The sequence below is a fragment of the Lissotriton vulgaris genome, chromosome 1_1, assembly GCF_964263255.1.
Source record: "Lissotriton vulgaris chromosome 1_1, aLisVul1.2, whole genome shotgun sequence".
Lineage (NCBI taxonomy): Eukaryota > Metazoa > Chordata > Amphibia > Caudata > Salamandridae > Lissotriton > Lissotriton vulgaris.
Genome location: NC_141685.1, coordinates 500910589 through 500930675, shown reverse-complemented (window position 1 = coordinate 500930675; position 20087 = coordinate 500910589). Strand labels below are relative to the sequence as shown.

Here is a 20087-nt window from a genome sequence, read left to right as displayed (position 1 = left end):
CCAGCAGCAATCTTAATAGTAAATAACCTCTGGTATTTAACTAGCAAGTTGTGTTTGTAAATTGTATCTATTAAGAGCTTTCTACACCAAAAATATTTTGATATTTGCATAAATACATGGCAATTAGTGCATAATATCTGGAATTCATCTAGCGACAGGCTAAAATACGGGTTAATGTCACTATTTACACAGCAGCACGTAAATACCGCCACTAAAATCGTTCAAAGCAGCAACAAATTGATGTTCAATCTCTCAGAGCAGAAACATTCCATGACGTTGCAGCTACCAATAATTTGAACTTCTTATGTGAATTAATTGATGCGCCCGGAACCACTAGAAAAAGCATTTTTGGGTCAACGAGTAAACTCTCGTAGTGGCACATAAAATGTTCACTCTTTGTGTACCTCTTATTTTATCAAACTGCTTTAACTTCCTCCGTGTTTCTTTTTGGAGCATAATTTCAGCAGAAGATGTAGCCATTATTTCAGCTGGACACGAACTTCCTAGTCATAGAAAAAGAAGAAGGACTTGGCACCAATGTCTTGTTACTGCTGCTGGTGCTTAATTCCTTTGTAAAACAAGGTCGCCATCTTAGAATGAAATCTGTTGTAAAGAAAGAAAATCATACACGCTTCAACGCGTTTCAAAGATAAATCAAAATTTGTTGGTTTTAAAGTCATTGCACATTTTTTTACACGGTGCCTGAAAACCTAAACTACAACCCAGAAAAGTATAAAGATAGATTTGCAATTCCTGTAATTAAGTCCTGATCCGCATTGTTTTCGTAAATGTACTATTATAAAATGGCCATGATCGTGTTTTTTTTTAATACCCTGGATTCAGAGATTGTTTATAACCAAGTCCAGACAGCTGCAATTATGTTGTACTCCTTCGCTCACATCGCTACGTAATTGAACGGACACTTCACATTACCAAATGGAGTTACTTTTTTTACGGTTACTGCAAAACAAACTGTATTTTTTGCTAAAATCACTAAATGTGCACGACATACTATAAAGTCACCTATTCTGAGGGCTAACCTTATTTCAGTTTCACTTGACATTATGTGGTGTCCTGTCGGGTTTCCACAGCAACCAATGTGAAACACCTACCAAGTGTGTACGATGGTAGTAGGCATAAGCAGAGCTAATGCGGACGAGGCAGGTGAGGATACTGATTTCTCTGTTTAAATGAACAAATGGTAACCAACATTTTTTGTGGGATTTTTTTTTTACAGCAATAGTCGATTTCTAGTTCGACTATGCGAGATTAAAACCAAATGTTCTCAGAAATTTCATGTATGTATTTTCAGTCATGGTGTCATTTCTCCTAATGTTGTTACCATACCTAAATTATACTTCTTTCCATCTCAAGCAACTGTCGCAGCTGTTCACTGGGGTTGGTGGGGTATGGGAGGGATACTTTTTCTGATAGAACACATCGAATACTGATCATACTCCATTTCAGTTGTTTGCAAAAAGGTTTTCTGTCTATATAAAACACATTTCTCAAAAATTCTTTGCCTGCTTGATACCTTTTTAAATATTTTGATTTTTGCAATGTTTGAAATAGGGACTGTTCTCGACTTTTGTCCTTTTCTGGTCAAAATATTTATTTGGAGAACCACGGTCTATTTTAACTCGCTTAGAGCCACTTGTGTGTAATGTATTTTTTCAGAGCTCCAAGTTGCATGCATGATTATCTCATCCAGTCCTCGGTTTTTTCTTTACCGTCAGAGAGTTATAGTCCTGATTAGGCTATTAGAAAACTAAGACTAAAAATCCCAGGATGCACAGAAATACGATGTACGGATGAGCTTCTCAGGGATGGTTCGGTGAACTAGGGACCTGCTTTATAGGTCAAGCGTTAGCCAAGACAGGTAGATTTTTCTTTAACGATGTGTTATCCGGGCTTTCAGCCAACACTCTTCATCCATTGGCCTGTTAATGTGTGATTCAAATTTTTCTTCCAACCAATAGAGCGTACAGAAATTTCATGATTACTCACGGTAATATTATTTATTCTCAGTCCTACTCGTCCTCATCACAGTCATTACACCTTGATTTGACTGCACCCCCGGATCAAAAAAACACAGGAGAATTCTTGGTAACTCCTACCCACCCTTCTGAATGCTATATATTGGTAGCTTGACTCAGAATCCTCCTGACATTTCGAAGCCTAATCAAAGGCAATGCAGGTGCTTGGGATTGTAATGACTGTGACAATGACAAGTAGGACTAAGTGTAATGGAAGATCACCAGTAAGCAATCGAGACATTACCTTTACATCCCTGATCCTCGTCCTAGTCATTGCACCTTGCGGTATACCAAATCATATGCCTTTGATCCAAAATATAACACAAGAATGCATGACCATGACATTAAACGCATACTCTTGTGAAAAATTAGAAACACTTTATTCCAAAACTGACTTGAGATCACCTGCACCAAAATTTAAACCATAGTCAAGTATATTGTTAAGTTTGTAATGTATGTTATAGATCTCCTACCGCGCCGACACCCTGCCCCCCCCCCCCCCCAAGAAAAGCCCAAGCAAACAACACTCCAAGAAGGCAAGCTGGTTCTCTCCCGCCCTCCACGAGTCCAGACGCACCTGCAGATGTTTCGAGAAGAGATGGAGGAACAACACATCCCCGGAAACTCACGCAACCTTTCAAACCATAGTCAACGCACACCACCTCCTCCTGAAAGCCCTTAAGAAAATGGCCCTCAAAGACAGAAACAACACCAACGCACACAACAGCAAAGAACTCTTCACCATTGTCACGGAGTTTGCCAGGCCCAACAGCGAGACAACAGACATCCCCCCCCAAGAACTCTGCAACAAACTTGGCAACTTCTTCCACCAGAGGATGAGGAAAATCCACAACTGCTTCGACACCCTGGACCCGGCCGACAGGCCCGCCACCATTGCACACACTAAGCCGCACCCCAACAGACCCTGTTCTGCTGGACCCTGCTCACAACAGAGGACACGCTCAAGGCCTTGAAGATCATCCACTCAAGAGCCCCATTGGATCTTTCCTGCACCACATCTTCCACAGAGCAGCTGCCGCCATCGCTTCCCAGCTTCGCCGCACCATCAACTGCTCCATCGAAACCGCCACATTCTCCGATGACTGGAAACATGCCGAGATAAACCCCTGCCGATGAAGTTATCCTCAGACCGGACAGACCTAAAGAACTTCAGACTGATCTCCCTCCTCTCCTTCCCAGCCAAGGTCATAGAGAAGGCCATGAACTCCCAACTCTCCAAGTTCATCGATGTGAACCACGTCCTGGACACCTTCCAATCTGGCTTCTGAAGTAACCATAGCACAGAGACTGCACTTCTCGCAGCCACCGACGACATCCACTCCCTCCTTGTCCAGGGCGAGACCGCATTGCTCATCTTACAAGACCTCTTGGCCACCTTCGACTCCGTCTCCCACTGCACTCTTATCAAAAGACTCCACAATGCCATCAGCCGCAACAAGACTTTGGACTGGATACACACCTTCCTCACCGGCTGGACCCAGTGGGTCAGACTACCACAGTTCCTCTCAGAACCTACGAAAATCAGCCTTGAGTACCCAAGGGTTCCTCTGTGAGCCCCACCCTCTTCAATGTCTACATGGACCCCTTCACAGTCATCGTCAGAAGCCACAGACCTAACATAGTCTCATACGCTGACAACACCCAGCTGATCCTCTCCCTCACCAATGAACCCACAACCGCTAGAACCAACATCCCCAGTGGAATGAAGTCCGTTGCTACCTGGATGAAAGACAGCTAAATCAAGCTCAATTCGGACAAGTCCAAAGTAATCATCTTGGGACCCACCCCTTCAGCCTGGAACGACTCCTTTTGGCCAGCTGTTCTGGGATCTCCCCCCCACTGCAGCAGACCCCCTACACAACCTCCAGATCATACTGGACTCATCACTCACTATGAACCGGTGAATCAACACAGTTTCTTCAGCTTTCTTCCACACGCTCAGCCTGCTTCGAAAGACATTCAGATGGAACTCCACAGCATCCAGAAAGACGATCACCCATGTACTCATCACCAGCAGACTCGACTATGGCAACGCACTCTATGCTGATGTCACCCAGAAACAGCTCAAGAAACTACAGAACATCCAAAATCCCAGAGCCAGACTGGTCCTCGATATGCCTTACCACAGCCACCTCCAAGAACTCCACGGGCTCCCAGTCAACAAGAGAGTCACTTTCAACGTCCTCACTCACGCCTACAAAGCTCTACACACTGCCTCACATTCCACGTACCCGCCAGACAGCTCCGAACCTCTCAATTCGCTATCGCCTCCGTCCCCAGGATCCACAAGACCAGAACCGAAGGAAGGTCATTCTCTTACCTCGCCGCCAAGACCTTGAACACCCAGCCCTTCACCTCAGGCAATCCGCATCACTGACCCAATTCAGGAAGGACCTTAAGACTTGGCTCTTCAAATGATCCTTAACCCAGTCCGACCAACAGCCAGCATCCCCCAGGGCCTTGAGACCCTTTTTGGTTAGTAGCTGCACTTTACAAGTCTCTGATTGACTGATTGACAAAAGGAGAATCCAAGGACCATGTGGTGGCCGTACAAATCTCTTGAATAGAAACTCCTGGAACTCAGCCTTGGAAGAATCATTGCTTCGAGTAGATCTTCCCTGAACCGATCTACTGTCAGAGGACCCTTGAATCGACTGTAAAATAGTGGCCGTCAGCCATCCACTCAAAATTGTTTTTGTCACTTTTTTTCCTCGATCTACTTGCCTGAAAGTCGCAAACAGGTGGCTTGACATCCAGAAAGGTTGTGACATGTTTAAATAAATGGAGAGAGTTCTTTTAACATCCAAAGAGTGCAAATAAACCCCTCCTCAGTAGAGGAAACAATTAAAGGAAGAAACGCCTCCTATGAGCTGTGAAAGTTAGGAATAACATTGGGTAGAAAAGAAGGCTCCAGTCTCAAAATCACTTCACCTCATAAAGGAGGGATACAAAAAAGAGGCAACAGTTCCCAATCCTGCAAGCAAAGGTGATAGCAACCAGAAAGACCACTTTGTAAGAGAGAATTTCAAGTCTACCTCCTCCAAAGGCCCAAAAGAAGGCAACTGAAGAGATTGAAGTACTGTGGAAGAACCCAAAGAGGAGGTGAAGATCTCAAGAAAGATCTCAATATAGAAAACATTCTCAAACCCTGCTGAATAATTTATGGATGCTCTTCTGAGGATTGGGAAATCCTGAAAGGCCTTAATAGCAAACTAAATAGCAAACTTAATAGCAAACTAGTAGTGGAAAGAGAACGATTTAAATAAAACCCCTCAACCAACAATTGTAACACTGTGGAAAAGTGATAAGCGTAAGCTGAGAAGTCTTGTAGAGAACACCACTTGTCAAAGTTGTCCCACTGCCGATGGTAGGATTTGAAAATAGATCCATTTGATTTCAGGACTGTTTCCACCAAGCTAGGCGGAAGACCCTTACTTAATAAGGTCGTCCTCTCAACCTCCAAACAAACAGAAACAGTCTTCAAGGGGAAAGGAACGATGACTTGATGGGAGGATGTTCACTAGAAAGTACCCATGGGGACATATTCCAGAGTCATTAGGGTTGGAAACCATGACAACCTTGGCTAATGATGGAACTATAAGGATTACATCCTCTTTCTCCTGCTGAATCTTTGCCAAAGTTTTTTATTTCAGAGGAAAATGAAGAAAAGCACACAAACGTTTATGGGGCCATTTTAGCAGCAAGGCTTCCAAAACCCCAGTCTCCCCTCTCCAGAAACCTTGAGCAGTATCGTCGGATGACTCCGTTGTCCTTGGATGCAAACAGATCCAAGAGCAGAACACTAAACCTCTTTCCAATCCATTTGAAGATCCTCTGAGTTATGGGGAGGTTCACTGAACAAGAAAAGAACCTACTCAGACGATCTGCCTGGATATTGTCTTTTCCCCTAATGTGGACATCTTAGAGACTCAGCAGGTTGGCCTCTGCCCAAAGGCCCATGTCTGTTGCTACTTGATTCAAGGACTTGGACCTCCTGTGATGATAGATGTATACTTTGGTGACTGAGACGTGATGTTTGTTCTTACTAACACATCCTTCTGAATAATGAAACCCATGAATCTCAGGAGAGCTTTGAAGACTGTCATTAGCTCCCTCCAGTTCTGATTTCTCCTGTTCCACGATGGCCCACTTCTGTCAATATGACTGGTCGTGCACCATCGACCTTGCTGGCATCTGTTGTGAGAACTATTGGTTTTAGAGGGTGCATTCATAAACCTTTCTGAAGATTGTCCCTGTTTAACCACAATATCAAATCCAGTTTGACCTGAGCGGACAGGGTAATAGCGAGGTCCAATGAGTGGGCCCAATACAATTCAGGACTTCTATTTATAGTATGGTATGGCTAAAATGTCCTTATGAACAAGGAGAATCCTGATCAAGTTCTGTACTGGAAGGAAGATTGTGCCCTAGTCCGTTCTGAAAATGCCTCATATGAACTTGATCTCCTTTCACATAGTTAACTGACATGTTGCTTGTTGGGAAGAAGGTCCAGCCTGGAGATCATCGGCATTGTGGTCCTCATAACTGAGTGTCTCTGAGATAGAAGGACCAATGAGCAATCAGTCGAAGTACAGGAAGGCTGGAATGTCCAGCAAGTGGAGCCTTCATCTTTGTAAAGACTTTGGGAGTCGACTTGATCTCGAATTGGAGGACCATGAATTGCCAATGCTGACCCCATAGTCAGAAACATCCAGTCCTTTCTTGCTTTGGGCATGTGTAGATACGCATCCATAAGGTCTAGCCTAATCATGAAACTGTGAGATGGGAACAAAGGAGAGATTCTCTGTACTGTTTAATTTTGAAGTTGATGTCGGTGAGGAATTGGTTGAGATTCTTTAGATTTGTTATGTTATGTTATGTTAAAACAATTTATATAGCGCTACTAACACCTGAAGGTTTCTTTGCGCTTGTGCTGAAGGAACAGGAAAAAGTGAGGGACAAAGCTAATTGAAAGCCTCAGTAAACAAGAAAGTTTTGAGGAGGGATCTGAACCTAGAATAGGAGGAGGACAGCCTTAGGGGGAGGGGGAGGGCATTCCAGAAACAAGGGGCTAAAAAAGAAAACCTAAGGCCACCATGTTTCTTCCTCTTGAATCTCGGGACTGATAGCAGAGCCAGTTGGGACGAGTGAAGGTTGCATGAGGGGGCATATGGGTGAAGGAGAGAAGATATGAAAGAGGGGCCTCCGCCTGCAAGGGATTTAAAAATTATGCAGCCTAATTTAAACTTGCAGCGTGCAGTGATCGGGAGCCAATGAAGACTTTTTAAAAGAGGACGGACATGTTGGTGTCTGGGCTGGCGGAAGATGAGACGGGCGGCCTGGTTTTGAATCAGCTGGAGTCTCTTGGCTTGGTAGTCAGGAATGCCTACGTAAAGCGCGTTTGCGTAGTCAAGTCTTGAAATGACTAACGCTAGCAGGGCCAGGGTGAAGTCTTCGGTGGTGAGGAGGCGGGAGATTTTGCGAATCTTCCTTAGCTGAAAGTGGCTAGAGGACACTACCGCGCTAATCTGGGGTTTCATAGAAAGATCGCTGCTTATGATAACCCCCAAGCTTTTAGCTGAGTTCACTGGGCAAGGGGGGCTGCCTAAGCTTGACGGCTAAAAAGAGGGTTGCCAGGGATTAGAGGGCCCCCGACAAGAACCAACTCGGTCTTGTCGGGGTTGAGCTTAAGATGGTTTGAGCTCATCCAGTCACTGATGAAGCAGAGGGTGGTTTGAAAAGTGGAAATTGATTCATCCGAGGAGTCGATGGTAAAGACCAGTTGAATGTCATCCGCGTAATTAAACGCGGTGACATTCAGCCTACGGAGAGAGCGGATCAAGGGAGCCAGGTACAAATTAAAAAGGAGTGGGGACAAGGAGGAACCCTGCGGGACGCCGCAGGTCAACCCGACCTGATCTGCTGAAAATTGGGACAGTCTGACTGCCTGTTGGCGGACAGACAGGAAGGAGTGGATCCAGTCAAGGGCGGTGCCCTGGATGCCGGCCTTTCCGACACGGTCGACAAGGATACCATGGTCAACCGTGTCGAAGGCGGCCGACAGATCCAGAAGCACCAGGGCCTGACAGATGTTGGCGTCGGCCCCTCTGCGCAGTTCCTCCATCACAGAGAGTATAACTGCCTCTGTGGAGTGCGCAGGTCTGAACCCAGCTTGCTGGGAGTCCAAGAAGCAAGATTCCTCAATAAAAGAGCTGAGAGTCTGGGTAACATGTGACTCCAGAACCTTACTGAGGAAAGGGAGGAGAGATATGGGCCGAAAGTTGCTCATAATGGAAGGGTCTGCCGAGGGTTTCTTTAAAATGGCCACCACCTCTGCCTGCTTAAAGGAGCGAGGGACCTCGCCCATGGCGAGAGAGTTGTTCAAGAGAGCCAGGGGGGGTCGGGGCAGACAGTAAAGGCTTCGCGGAGAACTGTGGGAGGGCAGCAATCGCTAGGAGAACCAGAGGAAACTTTGTGTAGGAGGGCAAGAAAGCCTTCCTTCAAAATGGGGGGAATCTGGGTTAAAATATGGGAGTCTGGTGGGGAACAGACTCCAATCAGTTACCAATCAGTAAATATTGTTGCTTTCTTCACCAGGACCCCTCTGCTCTGTCAGGTCAGGACAGAATGCTCTTTTCTTCATATGGGATACAATCCCCTCTCAACAAGTCATGGTTCTTGTCTGGATTCCTGGGAATTGGTGTGAGGATTGTCTTTGAGGGAACAATGGAGATCAAAACATGGTGTGATAAATCGATCTGACTATGTTGAAAACCCATCTGCCGGTTATTATCCTTTCATGTTTGAAGAAAAACTTCTTTATCTGCCATCCAACTGGTAACAGAAAGCTGGAATGGGCATATTCAGGAATTCTGATGCTTGGATGCAGAGTTCTGCTTCTGTCTTGGGAAGGAACCAAGTGAGGATGAAGAGGTCTTGCCTTAAATCTGTTTGCTTGATCAACTGATTGTTAGCTAGAAGGCTGACAGAAGGACTTCCATTTCGAAAATCTCAAAGACTTTGTAGTGCCCTTCTTGAAAGAAGAAGAATGCTTACTCTCTGTGAATAATTTGTGGAAGTTATCCTTCAATTCTGCTCCGAATAGCTTGGAACCCTCAAAAAGATTCCTAAAGCAGTGAATCTCTGTGCTAAGTAAGTGTTCCTTCCAGTCTTTTAAGTATAAGTTCCATCTAGATGGAATCAAAGCACCACTGGCCAAAGCAGAGGCTCGAATCAGATCAAAATAAATATCTGATAAAACACTTTTTTGGCATTCCATAGGTAAGAGGAGCTGAAAATAATCAGTAATGTATATTTGTAGAGCGCACTATCACCAGCGAGGGTATCCAGTCCCATTCTGGATACACTGACATAAAGCCTTGAAATCAGAAATTAATGAATGCGCTGTGTAAGCACCATAAATGCCTGCCCTTAAGGCAACCTTAGAACCAGAGAAGATTTTCTATAGAAAGGTATCCATCTTCTTATCCAAAGAACACTTTAAAATATTTTCTTCAGCTATTGATGATCTCCCAACTAAACTGACCACAACTAAATCCACATGAATGTTACATGGGACAGGCCTAAAAAAATCTACTCGTCCACTCGCAATGGCGAGGCAGATTTTATCACTTAGTGCTATTTTTAGCACCTACTGGTTCATTCTGGCAAGTGAACATAATCTGGAAAGGAACAGGTGTTCCATCAAAAAGTGAATGATCAATAAAGATGCCTTCAAATCTTGTTCTTATCTTGACATGTTTGCTGTCTGTTCAAGGAAAGAGGTCAAATGTCAATTTCTCTTTTTACTAACTGCTGCTTGGAAAATGGGTTTAAATTCTCTTTCTCTTCCTACAGTGAGCAATGATGTCAAGGGAGCTGTTAGAACTGGCTATTTCTGGTTTGCTAAGGCTGACGCCAAAGCTAGGCAGAAACCACCATTCTAGTCAGGGCAAGGGAGTCGCACACCAAGATAACCCCTGCTCACCCCCTTGGTAGCTTGGCTCGAGCAGACCGGCTTATCCCGGAGGCAATGTGTAAAGCATTTGCGCATGTACACACCAGCAACAACATCCTAGGCACACCACAAAAGGAACTCCACACAAGGTTATATAAAAATAACTTTTGTATTGTCAAAACACATCAGATAGTAATCACACAATATACATTGTGCCAACTGGCACGGGCAATATTCACAAGGGATTATTTACAGGACAGGGCCACATGGGCCACTGTCAGAATCAACACTTTTAGAACTAGAAATAGCACTTTGTAGATCATAGAACAATAAGAAAATTTACACATGATGCACAGAACATTCAGAGGTGTAGGAAAGACACATGATGTATAAACATACATTCAGCGGTGTAAGGAACAAGACACATGATGCATCAAAACACATTCAGAGGTGCAGCACAGGAAAACACATGATGCATAAAAACATTCAGAGGTGTAGGTAAGATGCATAATTCATAAAACACATTCAGAGGTGTCACAGGTATAATGGCATAGCACATTACGCATAACTCACGTTTGGGCCTAACCAGTGAAAACTACAGTAGGCAACCACTCACTAGTCTAAACACATTAGACTCTCCCCCTAAGCATAACTCACATTTAGGGGCGTAACTCACATAGTGAAATAAACTGCCATGCAGCGCCAGTCAGGGGTGCGCCACCGGCGCAAACCTAAACGTTGCAGCTGCCCACTAATTGCCGGGCAGCTGGGAAAAACAACAGGGCCTAAACGTTGCAGCTGGCACTAAGTGCTGCGCAGCTGTAGAAGGCCTGGCACCACTGTGCCATTTCTGTCCCACACAGGGACTCTCTCCATTGCACCTAAATGGTGCAGCTGCCCACTAATTGCTGGGCAGCTGGGAGGCAACATAACTGCAACAGGGCCCTCACTGACCTTAGAACAGAACTGCGCCAATTGTTGGAGCCAACTGGCTCTGAAGACCCATATGCGCAGGCTGTAGCCACATGGGGCTCTGTAAATAAAGATGTCCCCCAAGTCCTTCGTGGGGATGCTAAAATCACTCTGGCCTTGGTGCACCTTGGCTCCTCTCAAAAATAAGGGGGGCGGGGGGAGCCAATTCAGCTCCTTAAACAAACATGCCCCCGGAGCCCCTCGGGGCTCGAAAACAACTTGCCCCCACGAGCCTCTCGTGGCTCAACAAATAACTGGCCCTCCAGAGCCTCGCTGAGCTCTAAACAAACAATGGGGGCTGTGAGCCTCTCAGGGCTCATACACAACAAGCTGATTGCCCCTTTGGAGCCTCTCAGGCTCTTAAAGAAATAATGCCCCCTTTTTAGGTGGAGTCCTGCTCGGGGGACTCAATGCATAATGCCCCCACGCTCAGGAGGAGCCTCCCGGGGCTTTACACAAGGAGGCTGCCTGAAAACTGCCAGCAAGCCACACGGGGGGAGGCGGGCACCGGCAATGTGCCCCGACGCCTCCCTTTTCTCCCAACCAAACACCCCGGGCCCCCACTCACCGGGCTTGCAGAGTTCTGCTTGGCGGGACTCTGCTTCTCCTGCCAGCGGCGGTGCGCACGGCGGGGCTCCCCCTCCTCATGGGAGCCCCGCCTTCACAAAGCGCTCGCTTCGCTGTTCACCCGGTCCCCCATCTCGGGACCGGGACTCGATGTGGAGCGTTCGTGGCTCCAAGGCAGCCCGTCTCCTTTCTTGGGGCAGCCCAGCAAAAACGGTTCCAGCAGCCCTGGAGGGGTTAAGGTGGAGCAGAAAGCAGCTCCCAAGAAAAAGGAAAGTCCATCAGGTGTCCAGGGGCTGGGCAGGGCCCAGGGAGGCAAGCCTTCCCCTGAGCCCAAGCAGCAGCACGCCCCTGGCAGGATTCAAGTCAGAAACAAGAACATTTTGGAAGGGGACACAGTCCCTTTTTATACAGAGAAATCCTTTGTCTAGCAGGGTGCAGGCAGTGTGAGAACCAGCTACAACTGGTTATAGGGAACTCCTTTCACAGGCCAGGCTAGGGACATCAGACGCACTACAGGGGGTGGAGCCAGCATTGTGTGGGGAAAACCCAGCCCCATTCACTCCCAGGTGCTATCTCCTCCCACCACTCTAGTTGCAGATGCAGTCATTCAACCAAGGGCTGACTCAGACAACCTCCTGGGGGCTCCCCAGCCCCTGTCACCCTCAAACCAGACAGTCAATCCACAAGCAGGCCCAGGCACCCTCCTGGAGCCAGGCTCCAGCCAATCACACGCCTGGCACAAATTACACAAATATGCCAACTTCTAGAAGTGGCACTTCTACACTAGACACAATCAGGCCGCATATATCATTGCGCAGCATTCAATCTCACGAGTTCGCAAATTCCAAACGCGACCCTGCACTCCTCACACATCAGGAACTACCATGGGCATACATATTCTCCATTCATTCCTATGGGAGGGCAAGTCACTCATCACACATACACAGAGAGCTCACGCACTTTACACTGTACCACAGTGAAAAAGTGCGCAGAGGCCTAAAATCAACAACACCAGGTCACAGAAACAGGCTAGGAAAAAGCAAAAAGTTTCGGGGTGAACCTGCCAAAAAGGGCCAGGTCCCACAGGAGCAGTCTGACAATCATTGTGAACAAGCAGGCTGTAAGATTTCAGTTATTTTTTCTAACACATAACATTTAAACAGCTTGTAAATGAATAGTTAAAATATTAAAAAATACACCAGGAATTACAAAAGCAATTTTTTTTGTTATTCAGAACTGTGATGCCAATAAAGATTTAAATAGGAGCACAACAAACCTTAGCACTTTACTTGGTGGTATGCAAATGCTAAATATTTACAGAACCTAGATTTCCAAACATTATTGCAATATATATAGTTTTATCAGCAAAACCGCGTTTCATCTGGAAATTGTGTGGCCATTTCAATGTAAACTGCTAATTTCAAATGACATTGTGCTCCCACTTCATGCTTTAGTTATGTATTCATTAAAAGTGATAGGTTTTAAATATGATTTGAGAAACATGCCTGCCCCACCCTGATGGCAATGCTGTTAATGAACTAACAGGCAAGTCAGAGGTCATGTATATCCTAAATATGGCTAGACTTGAATTATATAAAGAGCAAACCTTTAGTCTATTAAATAAAAAAATAGTTTTTATTGGTACAGCAGACCAGCTGATCTCACATATTTGAAGATGCTCTCATATGTGATTTTTTTCCTTCTCAAGTGATCTTTATTAATTTTCAACAGGTATACAAGAGAGCTTTTGTCCTATATATTGAATTGAATTGGCATTTGTATAGCGGATATCATGCCACATATATCATTGCGCATCATTCAATCTCACGAGTTCATACATACCAAACGCGGCCCTGCACTCCCGACACAGGGAAGACATGGCTTGGCAGTTCAGGCTGGACTGTTCCTATGAGGCACAGGGTCAAGGCTGATTTGCATATGGCCATGTCTGAACTGAGGTGGTGTGGAGTGCAAAAAAACAATGGATTTAGGCCCAGATCTCTGTACTGGGGTGAATGTATGACATTGTTCTGCATTCTGTCCATCAACTGTTGTTTTTGCATTTGTCACCCCGAGTGGGATGGGTATGCTCAGACGTGAGTCCCATGCTCTCCACACCACTGGAGTCAAGATATCCTGGCTGAAGACGGCTGATAGCCAGAAACCGGTCCTAGAATGCTTGATTCCGGTTCAGGAAAGACATGGCTTGGCAGTTCGGGCTGCACTGTTCCCATGAGGCACAGGGTCAAGGCTGATTTGCATATGGCCATGTCTGAACTGGGGTGGTGTGGAGTGCAAAAAAACGATGGATTTAGGCCCGAATCTCTGTACTGGGGTGAATGTATGACATTGTTCTGCATTCTGTCCATCAACTGTTGGTTTTGCATTTGTCACCCCGAGTGGGATGGGTATGCTCAGACGTGAGTCCCATGCTCTCCACACCACTGGAGTCAAGCTATCCTGGCTGAAGACGGCTAATAGCCAGAAACCAGTCCTAGGATGCTTGATTCCAGTCCAGGAAAGACATGGCTTGGCAGTTCGGGCTGGACTGTTCCCATGAGGCACAGGGTCAAGTCTTTATTTGCATATTGCATAGTCTGAACTGAGGTGGTGTGGAGTGCAAAAAAACGATGGATTTAGGCCCAGATACCTGTACTGGGGTGAATGTATGACATTGTTCTGCATTCTGTCCATCAACTGTTGTTTTTGCATTTGTCACCCAGAGTGGGATGGGTATGCTCAGACGTGAGTCCCATGCTCTCCACTCCACTGGAGTCAAGCTATCAAGTTCAAGTTTTTTTTATTGTTTGATTAGTTAAAATCATTACTAAAACCCCCCTAGAAAAGTGGAATAAATCTGCATAGGCGAATAGCATTATAATGCACTAAAAAAGATCGAAATGCATCACTATTTTATATTACAAAAAGTACATGGCAATAAAATTAAATTATTAAAAAATATTACTTTAACAGTTTTAAAACTCGAGTATCATATGCCCCTTGAAAAGGGTGATGGGTTGATTTAACATGAATTTGTATTTAGTCTTCATCAGCTTGCAATAGGAGAGTATTGACAAGTTTCATGAATTTAACTTCTCGGCAAGCCAGGATACACAACGAGCCCTCCAACCAGCGTATAACTGCTTGTCTGCTGGACCGGATGTTCAGTTCATTAAAAATGGCTTTCAGATACTGCCTCCTTTGGAGTTGGATGGCTGGACAGGCGCATTCTAAACTTTAAGAAGCTTGTTTTTAGATAAGAGCTGAAATGGGCAGATAAATAAGCTTGTGGCTTTGAGAACCTGTACGAATTTATAACTGTCCATCCATGCCGCTTCCTGGTGAGCGCAATTTTGTCCTCAGTAAAGATTTTTTTTTGGCTGCAACATTTATTATTTTGTTGAAAGTTCCTCTATCCATCCCTTTGTCCCATACTGATTGTAGTTCCACCTTAACCAGAGAGGTACTCAGGAAGCTCCCCCAGGAGTTTGGCATTTCCTGCTCCCTCAGAGACTTCATTTCGTCCCAGCATAGGCTGTTCAGAGTGCCCGGGTCGGAGGAGCGGATAGTGTGGCAGAATTTTATAAAGTTACTCATTCCCCTGTTTTTCTGATGCTGGAGACCAAATTCCAGTTTGACCTGGGCGGGCGAGGCACATTTCGGCAGATCAAAAACAGCTTTGTAAATTTTTGACTGCAACTCATTCTGTAGGGGCGAGTCTTTGCCACACCAAGGGGCCAAGCCATAGGACAAACTGGGTTGGATTTGGGCGGCCATTACTTTTAGCAAGTGGGAATAGTTTGGCCAATTTTTTTACGTATTAATCTATATGCATAGATCAGTGATTGTGCCTTAGCTTTGAGTGCCAGTTTATGTTCTTTATGAATGGTACCCTGCCCGATTGTTACGCCCAAATATTTGTATGAACTTTTTTCTCTACTACATTAGCCCCATTGACCTTCCATTTGAACTTTAATTTTTTGCTATCAACTAGGCGGGCGATTTTTGTTTTCTCTTTGTTTAGCTCCAGCTGTTCCTTGTCCAAGTAGGATACCAGATTGTTTATTGATCTCTGCAACCCAACTGGGGTTTGGCTCAGCAAGACTATGTCGTCCGCGTATTGTAGGATTGCAACCGGTTCGTTAGCTAATTTCGGGGGGTGACAGTCTGATTTTTCTATGTATGGAGCTATGTCAGATAAGTACAGGTTGAAAAGGCTGGGGGCCAGGACACAATCTTTGTTTCAGGCCGCTTTGTGTGTAGATACTTGCGGTAGTACTCAACCCATTTCCCAGCTTGACTCTTGCCCAGGTGTCAGTATACAAAGAGATAATGGCATTAAGCGGTATGTTCGGCAAGCCCCATCTGTTGAGTTTTTTCCATAGATGACTCCTGCTCACTTTGTCGAATGCAGATTTGATGTCCACAAAACAGGCGAACAGGCTGAGTTTCCTTTTTCGAGCTTTTTCCGTCAAAAGTGCTAGAGTGGCAAGGTGGGATAGAGTACCCATGCCTTGCCTAAATCCTGTCTGGAATTTGGGAATTATGTTTTTTTCCTCCATCCAACCTTGCAACTGGATTAGCAGGCATGGAGCATACAGTTTTGCTTCAACGTCAATCAGTGAGATTAGTCTATAGTTTCCCGGCTTACGATGATCTCCCTTTTTGAATATGGGGTGGATGATGGTCCCCCTCCAGGAAGCCGGGATGTTGGACTGCGTATAAATCTCATTGAAGACTGGGGTGAGGATGGAAGACCACAGCTCTGGGTTATTCTTAAAAATTGTGTTTGGTATGCCATTTGGCCCGGCCGCTCCCTGAGACTTTAGTTTCGCTATGAGGCCACTTAGCTCTTTCACGTTTGTCAGGGAGTTTGGCTCGTTGATAAGTGAATTTGATTGAGATGTGATGCCTTCTGCAGGAAATTGTTCGGAACAGATTTGTTAAACAGGGTTTTCACGTGGGCAATCTATATATCAGCACCAATTCCTGCCTCTTGCTGAAGTATTGGTCCGGAAGTTAATGTATTTACTATGCCCCAGAAATCGCTAATGTTGGATTTTTTACTGGCAGATAATAGTTGCAGCCAGATGGACCCCTTATGCGCCGCTTTTGCTCTTTCCAGGTTCCTCCTGTACATACGCCTTAGTGTGTGCAACTTTTTTTTCTTGTTTTGGACCCTTTTTTCCTGCTGGAGATAGACGTCGCACTTCTCTCGCGATCTCTCTTTTTTGCATTCTGAGGTCTTGATTGAACCACGGATCCCTTCTGGTGACTTTTGTTGAAATCTGTCCCGAGGGAACTGGAAAATTAAAGACCAAAAACTTGACCAGTCGCTCCCAGAGGCTTATGTGGGCGTACTCTAGTACGGGGCCTTGGTTTTCTTGGAATGCCTTGACTTTCTCCTGAATGGATTGGGGGGCCACTCCTCGCCATTTTAGCTTATGAAGATTGAACGTTTCAGGCGGCTGCATGATGGTATTGCACTTTTGGGCGATTTTTCTTTTGTTCTTCAAGTTCAGAGTCAGCGGGAGGTAGTCACTTTCGGCTCGTGGGATAATTCTAAAGTTGTTAATTTGTGAAAGCAGGTTATTGCTGATAATTATGTAGTCTATTGTTGAGGCGACTTTTCCGCTCAGATATGTTGCGGCGGGTGGCGAATCCCCCAGAGATTTAACGTTCATGATTGTCATGTCAAGGGCTGCTAGTTTACACACAAGCTCAGTCGCACCCTGGGAGGATTTACTATTTCTTCCCCATTGAGTCGTTGGAAGGTTGCTGTTAAAGTCGCCTGAAATCACTATTTGGGTATTCATGGGCTTTTCTGCAATGATTTTAATAACTTTATTAGGGTTAGATGTTTGCCCTTCTGCTTTTTTCTCTCCAGATGGATGTAGACGTTGATTAATAGAAGTTGTCTGGTTGATTCCTTGCTGCTTACCTTGATCACTTGGATCCAGTTTGCTCCTGTGTTTAGTTCTTCCGTTGCTCAATTACATTTTTGAGTGATGAAGATTGATAAGCCCCCTCTCGGGTGGCCACAATTTGAATGTCTTTCTGCCAGGCAGTGATGGTCAATGAAACCAGGAATTGAGCTTGCCCCCATGTTCCATGTTTCTTGGAGCAGGATTATTTGTTGTTGCATAAGGAATGATACCGTTTCATGGTCTTGTCCCATATCACCGAAGCTGTGAACAGAGCGAGATAATGGCTATTTGGGCATCTTCCGTTGCTAATGTTATACTTTTTCTTACTTGGGGTTAGGAATACTTATTGTTCAGCGTTCTTGGGATCCAGTACCAGTCCTTGAGTTCCTGTAGGCTTCCCCTGGTATTACCAGGACATTCGCTTTTGGGCTGCCTTTTCTTGCAAGAGGGAGCTACCGGTGAATTGGAACGCACACCACGTACACATGTGGGCTGGTGTTTTCCTGGGCTTTTCACTTCGTTTGGTTTTTTAAGAAAGGGGTGTGGGTACCTTGGGCATTGATGTGGCTTTAGCCTGATGCCCCATGCTCCAAATCTTCCACTCATAGCTACTATTTTGTCCACCAAGTCCTTGATCGACCAAGTTGTCAGAGACTCCTCCACTCCCCTCCCAGTTGTTCCCTAAATTCCACCGAAGTTAGGTCACACAAACGGATTCCTTTTAATTCGGGGATTTCGTAAAAGAGTCTCAAAAGGTTTCCCCTATTTAATATATCTTGGGTGCCTTTTGACGAATATTCCGGGATGAAAGACAGTTTCAGTTCACACTCATCTGATTCGACTTGTTTTTTGTATGAAGAGGGTACGAGTTCCTTTCTTCCACCGTTTGGTGTTGAGATTAATGGGATGTTTTGACCACTTTCTTATTCATACTCGGCCATGTATGTGGTTGGCACCTCTAACCTGGCGTTAGGTGTTCCCGATGATATTTGGGCCACCTGCCCTGTTTGTGGCTCCACTTGATCCTGGTTAAGGAGCTTACAGTGGCAATCCTTTCCCCTGATTGTTACGGCGATAATTTTGGGAAGGTTTTGAGGGTTGAATGATGTTGGGACATCCAACATACTCGCCGAAGGTTGATTATACTTTTCTACGTCAGGCCCCTTGTTTGTGCATTGTTGTATACTTGCGCCATTGCTGCTCCATGGGCTTCTATTTCCCACTGTTTGCTGGTTTTTTCTGTGTTCTGCTTCACCCTCTTCCTTGTCAGATGATGTTTTTTACCTTTAGATGCACGGCCGGGGTTGCATTTTCGATGGCTTTGTCCTCTAGTGGTGGGCTTCCGGCGCCTTGCTAGGTTTGGGGGGAAGTTTGAGGTTCGGCGATATGGCTAAGGCCCTGACTCTTTGAGAAGGAGAACTGAATAGATTGGGTTTGGTCATTTTCAAGGGTTCCTGCGACGGGCAAGAGGGGGAGTGTTTTTTTCTTTTCCATGGGTGTTTTTGCTGCAAAGAGTGGAAATAATTTGACCGGGGCAGGGCTAGATTGTTTGTTATATTTAAGCCTAGCCTTCCTCGCACGCTTTCTTTCCCGTTTTGTTGGTTTGACTCCCGCCATTGCTGTTGGCTGAAGGGCCACTAGTTGTTGTTCTCTTTGATTTAGTTGTGTCTCAAATTCTAATTTAGCAGGTGGTACGTTGGTATTTTTTGGTCCCTCGTTGTTGGCTTTGGGGAGATATTCAATTGCCTCTTGATCAACAGGTTTTTGAGGTATTCCATGGCACTTGTTATTATAAGATTGTTTTGCTGCCCTAGAACCTCTTTTAAAAGTTCCGGAAGGGTTGCCAGTTTCTCAATTATTGGGCTGCAGTAGCATGAGGATAGTTGATTATTTTTGTCTCTTTGCTGATTCAGGGTTTCTCTTTTTGTTAATAACAATGTTATTAAGTCTAATTTTGTGTTTACTCCAGAAATGTGACTGGCAATGAGGTTAATAAGGTCGATTTGCACGTCCATTTTATCTGACTGAAAGTTTAATACTTTTATAGATTGTTCAAGGTTATGGATCAGTGTTTGAGCCCATTGCATGTTGTATTTGTCTTCGGTGTGCTGCGCCGGTGTGACCAACCCGGAACTTGACCCATTTCCGGAGGAGATGGGTATTGGTGACGAGAGAATTGGTTGCTTGATTGTTATGGGGCTATGACCAGCCTCCGGTAGCTCTGTATACTGAACGTCTTGTTGTCCCTGAGGGCTTAGGGGAGTCGACAAAACCAATTTAGCTCTTCTTTGTGGGGTTCTTTTCCTTGGGCTGGGTGTTAGGTGATCCTTTTCCTGACCCTTCCCTTCTAGTGATTCCAGGATTTCAATCAGATTCGCGTTGCTCGTATTAGAGAACGATTTGCTGCTCAGCACTTCCTTTGATGCGGCGTTTGCTGCTGATTTAATTAAGTTGATTTTTTCCTCCTTGGACCATCTTGTATTTATTCGGCACTCTTCCTTGGCACCGGGAGGAGATTTACCGACCTTGTGATTTGCGGTGGGTGTTAAATCCTTCAATGCCGATATTGTTCCTTCTAGGCTGCAGTTGAGTTTTTCACTCTCTCTG

The 20087-nt window shown here is 45.2% G+C and overlaps 2 protein-coding genes across 3 annotated transcripts in view; one reads left to right on the top strand and one right to left on the bottom strand.

Moving 5' to 3' along the window:
* Nucleotides 1–585, bottom strand: part of LOC147747399 (serine/threonine-protein kinase TNNI3K) — a 2862006-nt gene extending 2861421 nt beyond the window's left edge. The window contains exon 1 of one of the 2 annotated variants that reach the window (XM_086953862.1): nt 405–585. In XM_086953862.1, the coding sequence (XP_086809988.1) occupies nt 405–480 (76 nt within the window). In that variant the 5' untranslated portion in view covers nt 481–585. The remainder of the gene's footprint in view (nt 1–404) is intronic. The other variant, XM_086953863.1, reaches the window with a different exon arrangement.
* Nucleotides 586–1115: 530 nt separating this feature from the next.
* The window catches only part of LRRIQ3 (leucine rich repeats and IQ motif containing 3), a 544377-nt gene continuing 525405 nt past the window's right edge, over nt 1116–20087 (top strand). Inside the window, exon 1 of the mRNA XM_086953864.1 lies at nt 1116–1164. The gene's annotated coding sequence lies outside the window, so the exon portion shown is untranslated. The remainder of the gene's footprint in view (nt 1165–20087) is intronic.